Genomic DNA, 6,079 nt, shown 5'->3' with positions numbered 1-6,079 from the left:
AAAAAAAAAAAAAAAAAAAAAAAAAAACTCAAGAAAAAGAAAACTGTGTTGTTTGGTGCAGACATTTTAAGAGATCTATTAATGTCGTCACTAGAACAGGGCCAAGGCTTATGTCTCAATAATACATGTTGTATGAGTAAATGGACATTAAAAAGTGTGGCTTCTTTTTAAAGTTATAGTCATTGCTATGAATATGTGAACACAGTATGCACAAAGAATATGACAACATGTGACAAATCTTGCAGTTAAGATTTCTCTTGTGAAAATGTAAAAAGTGATGATAATGATAGTCAATATTAATTAAGCCCATACTCTGAGCCAAGTGCTACCAGGAATGTTTACATGCATTATCTCATTTTATCCTTGTACTATCCTTACTAGGAACCACGTTATGTTTATCCCCATTTGACAGAGGAGGACACTGAGGCTAAGAAATAAGAAGTCACTGCTAACAGGTGACAGGGGACAGACTCAAATTCCACATTCCTAAGAATGGAGGCTCCTAGGTCTCAGCGAACACCGACAAGGCCCAGGCTGGATAAATGAGAGACAAGTGGGCACTTACTTTTCTGGGCTTGACTTCAGTGAGGAAGAGCGGGCTGGGAGGGGTAGCGTGGCCGACCTCTTGACTACCTTCTCACCATCAATGTAGCTCATCTCACTTTTTGAGCGAGGCACAGAAAGGGGAGATTTTGCTGGAGAAAGAGGGCAGACAAAAGACTTTAAACTCACGAAAACTGAAAACAGCGTGATTATCTTCCCTCATCCACCACTTTCCCTTCCTCCCCTACAATCAGGTTATTCGAAGTCACTTACTGTCTTCAGAAAATGAGTATCTGGGAGAGTACAGATCTGAATCATCATCTATTGAACAAAACAAAATGTAGTCAGGAGAAGTCTGGCGAAGGTAAGAGAACCAAGTTGTATGTTCCCCATTTCCACAGTCCGGTACAAGCATCCAGCCCCCCTAGGGATCCCAGCAGAGAGAAGTAGAGTGAAGCGCCGGAAGCTACACCACGGCAGCGCACGTTTGAGAGGAGCAAGGTTTGTAGAGCACATCCAACCAAACCTGTAGTCCAGGCAGGACAGTCACAACTGGCGGAGGCTGCTGCCTGACATCAAGAAATGCATGGGGACAAACAGCCAAGGGTCCTCCTCCAGAGGATCCACACAACCAAAGCTGGAATGCAGGGTCTGGGTCTGGCTGAATGGGAAGCACGGGCTGAGATGGATCCCCGGCTGCGCCAGCTCAGTGTATGGTTAAGCCCACCAAGTTCAACAGTGTCCTGAAAGGCCTCTTAGCAGGGCCTTGGGCTGCTACTGGATGGGAAGGAGAGGCCCAGAGGGTGGGTTTTCTAGCTCCTTGCCTTGGCTTTGACCTGTTTTATATGGTAAGCTTTCATACATATCATTAAGAAAGAAGTTCTGCAGCTAAGAGAAGAATTTAAGAAAATCCTCATCAAAATTAGTTTGATTCCACCTCAGTCTGGTTCCCTGAGTAGATTTGTTTCCTTGGAACACAGCGGACCCATGGTTAAACAGCTTCCTCTGCAAAGGTACTACTCAGAGTGAGTATCTAAACTGCAACTCTGGAACAAATCAAACTCACACGTGTCTCTGTGGTGGGAGGTGGCTCTCCAAAGGCATGACACACATCCCTACGTAGGCTTGACACTGGGTTCTAAAACTTGCAGAACGTATAAAGATCTGAACCCCTTGTGGAAGTGGTTGTACTTTCTGAACTAAAAATCAGACCACAGGCACATCAATGGGAACAGGTTTTTAAAGTGGGACTGTCCCAAAAATGCATTCTATCTAGTCACTACATCCATGATGATCCCTCCAAAGCACTACTCCAAAAAGAGTTAGTCTGAAATAGTTAGCCTTTCCCATGTTCTAACATCTTGCTAATCTGGATTCAAAATTCACATACATGGAATGAAGACCCAACTCCTTTCCTAAAGTTCATGACAACTTTAGCAAAGCACATGAACCCACAAAGACAAGTCAAAGAATCCACTGCATGGAGGTGACTTCATGTTAATCAAGTCCTTGTTTCTATACAAATCATTTGAAGTTTCAGAAGAGACAAGGCCAGAATATTTTGTGAAATATAAATAAGCTAACATTGCTATTAGTTCAGACAGCCTCTCTAACAATCACTACTTCTTGTCCCCTCTTTTCCCCATTTTTATTCGTCTCAGGTCTCCCTTGGCACAAATAAGGGACAGGCATCAGGTACCAAAGTGCCTTTTCCCCTACTTCCTTCCCTCACTTTTAAGAATTTATCAATATCAAGGTTGAACAGGGCTTAAGGTTTTTTTCCTACCAACACAGCCAAACCTTTCACTATTTTAAAGTGAGTGTGTAAGCTTATTTATGTTATCTTCTGAAAATAGAACAGGGGAAGGAGATAAAGTGGGATCCAGAAAAAGATTTTTTGAAAGATTATTCTGAAAAATTGTGTGTTTCCAGTTTTTTGTTTTTTTAAACAGAACGTCTGATTATACTGACAAAATGCCATGATGTCAAAGAAAACTAAAAATGAGCTTTGATTACAGGGACTTGATTAGAAAAAGTGCTGCAATGAAAATGCCCGAATGAAAAGTTAGCTTAGTTAGAAGCTGATGTATGCAATGCTTAAAATGTAGCCTAGCATTTTAGCTCAAAACCCTGTACATCTCATGGAGAAATTATAGCTTATTAGTAGATGATGAGATGAAGGTTAATTTATAACTATTACCTGGTTCATGAAGTAAGAAGCAAAGTTTTCACTGGCTGGAGAGGAGTGGCATTTACATATTCAGAGTTTTTTTGTTGTTGTTTTGTTTTGTTTTTTAAGCCTGAGCTCTTTAAAAAATGTTTCTCTCTAGAGCTTTCTAACGTGGAACTCTAGAAGGTTTATTAGAAGAAAATGAGAAATACTGGTTGAGCGTGGTGGCACACGCCTGTAACCCCAGCACTTTGGGAGGCTGAGGTGGGTGTATTGCTTGAGGTCAGGAGTTCGAGATCAGCCTGCCCAACATGGTAAAACCCCATCTCTATTAAGAATACAAAAATTAGCCAGGCGTGGTGGCATGCACCTGTAGTCCCAGCTACTTGGGAGGCTAAGGCAGAAGAATTGCTTGAACCCCAGAGGCGGAGGCTGGGGTGAGCCAAGATCATGCCCCTGCACTCCAGGCTGGGTGATGGAGTGAGATTCTGTCTCAAAAAGAAAAAAACAAAAAAAAAAAGGAAGAAGAAAATGAGAAATAGTTCTTGTAAGATGGGGAAAAAATAGCACTACTTGGGAAGTTTAACAGTATATGTACTTTGAAAAGGAGAAGGAGAAGCAGGAAAGTTGGAGTTGGGGGATGCAGGTAACAGAGGTGTCTGAAGAACTGAATGTGCTTAAAGCTCCTTTCTTGGACGGGACTGGTGGCTCACACCTGTAACCCCAATGCTTTGGGAAGCTAGGGAGGGAGGATGTCTTGAGGCCAGAAATCCAAGACCAGCCTGGGCAACATAGTGAGATCCCATCTCTACAAAAAAATTTTAAAAATTAGCCACACATGGTGGCGCACAGCTGCAGTCCTAGCTACTTGAGATGCTGAGGTGGGAAGATGGCTTGAGTCTAGGAGTTTGAGGCTGCAGTGAGCTATGACTGTATCATTGCACTCCAGCCTGGGTGACATGACAGAGCAAGAGTTTCTCTCTAAAAAAAAAAAAAAAAAAAAAAAAAAAAAGCCACTTGTTTCTTATTCAGTGTCGGTAGAGAAATCTCACCCACACCAGATTAAAACGGAGCAGGGTAGTCTCTGTGAACAAGTTTTCATTTCTGTCAAAGGATCCACAGCTTCTGATATGTGGATATCAGCTCATGAACTTTTAACAGGACAAACTGAAGTCGTATAGATTCATCTGAACAACTATAACGCAGGACAAGTTCTGGGGCATGTAAAATCTATTCTTTTAATTTTTGATGCTTGTCTTGTAAATCTAATGGAAGAACATTTTACCTCAGCTTATGAATAAAAATAATAATTGTAGCTCCCATTGTTAAGTGACTAACAATGGCTGGTAATTTACTAATGTCATCTCACTTAAACCTTGCAAAAAACTCCAAGAGGAACTAAATACCTCATTTTACAGACAAGGAAACTAAAAGCCCAAGTAGGTTGAGAAGATTTGCCCGTGGCTGCAGGGTGAGAAAGACAAAGTAGAAATGGATTCAAGGTCTTTCAGATTCCACTTCCCTATGTCATCTTGTAGCCCCGGGACAGAGATGCCCACTGCGTTCTTTCACTCCAGCTTCATCTGCCCAATCCTGGGAAAGCTGAAAGACTGGCTCCTCTGTTACCATGTTCTTATAGAAGAGGCAGAGAAAGATGCTGTCTTGAAACTCAAGGCATGCACTGCACTGTTGGCTGAGCCAATTTCCGGCCCCCTGAAGCCTTTGCCCGATTTTTGCACCCCCTCGCCCTTAGTGATGTTTAAGCAAGTTTTCCGAGTTGCCTCACATTTCTAGTTTTCCTTTTGCTGGTCTCCAGGGACAATGGGTAACACTGAGTCACTCTTGCTACATCTGGTTTTTTTTTTTTTTTTTGAGACAGAGTCTTGCTCTGTCGCCCAGGCTGGTGTGCAGTGGTGCGATCTTGGCTCATTGCAAGCTCCGCCTCCTGGATTCAAGCAGTTCTCCTGTCGCAGCCTCCCAAGTAGCTGGGACTACAAGCACCCGCCACCATGCCCAGCTAATTTTTGTATTTTTAGTAGAGACAGGGTTTCACCATATTGGTCAGGCTGGTCTCGAACTCCTGACCTCAGGTGATCCACCTGCCTCAGCCTCCCAAAGTGCTGGGATTACAGGTGTGTGCTACCGTGCCTGGCCTGTACACCTTCTATTAATAGTTGCTGCTCCTTGCTGCCTTTTCCTGGGAGGCTAAGTCCACAGTGGGGAAGATGAGTATACAGTTAGAAATACCAAGGAATGGGAAAACAGTATAAGGAGCAGGTCTGCACTTCTCCACACAAGAGCCAGCCAAATGAGACAAGTGTGCTTAACATAGTTAAGACACGTTAAATGAAATGTCTCTCAAATTGTCTATTACCTAGCACCTGAAGCGCTGCCTTCAGTATTTCTCCAAGGGCCTTTAAAACAATGCCAGAGTGGGCTCAGCTGTGCAGAAATCTTGTGGTTTCTGCTCATGGTGGAACCACATGCTAATTGTGCTCCTCAGAGCTCCAAGCAGCAGACATCAAACCTTGGCAGCAACACTCGGACCTTCCTATGCCAGTGATTTCCAGGAAGCTGTAACACTGCATGGGATTTACACAGGGTAAACAACTCACTTAGGCCTCTGAAGGTCCTGCTGGGCTCTAATGTTTACACAATGATTCTTCTCTGGGCTTTGGCAATCTGTCCTTGGTAGCTCAATTTGGGGACAGCTACTCTCCTACAACTGCTAGGAGCCACATAATTGCTTTTTCAACCACAGTGACTTTAAATGAGCTTCCAAATCACTTTTTTTTTCTGTTTCTTTTTCTTTAATTTATAAAAATCTCAAAGACAACTGAAGAAAGTACTGGTTGAAAGTTGTTCTGAAAAACTACATAACTGACTAAAATGGGAGGATGGGCAAAAATCATTTGCATAACCACTTGCCTGTATCAATTAAATTTCAATTTTATGCATTTCTCAGGCTTTTAAACTTAAAACAATTTTCCAAATATTAATGGCTCATTTTTGACACAATCTTTCTTCTACTGCTCAACCTAAATCCTCCTCTGGCTATACCCCTCACACTTAGGAAGAGAAAGGATAAAAGGGTAAAGATAGTCATACATGACCCCCATGAACAAAAATAATAGTCAGGGGAAAAGACACAGATGTAGAGTTGGGTACTGAGTCTGGGTGGGGTGGGAAGGGAAGAACAAACAAAAGGGCAAGGACGTCAGGAAGCCCAGGGAGCTTGGGGGAGAGCGTTACAAAGCTGTCTATATTTTAGCTAAAGGCCATCAAGTTCAAGTTCTTTTTTTTTTTTTTTTTTTAAGAGACAGAGTTTCGCTTCGTCGCCCAGACTGGAGGGAGTAACTCACTGCA

At 42.7% G+C, this 6,079-nt stretch overlaps 1 protein-coding gene across 2 annotated transcripts in view; it reads right to left on the bottom strand.

Annotated features, from left to right (window-relative positions):
• The window catches only part of SORBS1 (sorbin and SH3 domain containing 1), a 252,584-nt gene that overhangs the window by 73,972 nt on the left and 172,533 nt on the right, over positions 1-6,079 (bottom strand). For both annotated transcript variants that reach the window (XM_023206238.1, XM_023206236.1), the window contains 2 exons: positions 817-864; positions 566-695 (listed from right to left, as the gene is read on the bottom strand). In XM_023206238.1, the coding sequence (XP_023062006.1) occupies positions 566-695; positions 817-864 (178 nt within the window). The remainder of the gene's footprint in view (positions 1-565; positions 696-816; positions 865-6,079) is intronic.

This window comes from Piliocolobus tephrosceles, chromosome 9 (genome assembly GCF_002776525.5).
Source record: "Piliocolobus tephrosceles isolate RC106 chromosome 9, ASM277652v3, whole genome shotgun sequence".
Lineage (NCBI taxonomy): Eukaryota > Metazoa > Chordata > Mammalia > Primates > Cercopithecidae > Piliocolobus > Piliocolobus tephrosceles.
Note: the sequence above shows the minus strand (reverse complement) of the source record. Positions and strands in the feature narration are given on the sequence as shown.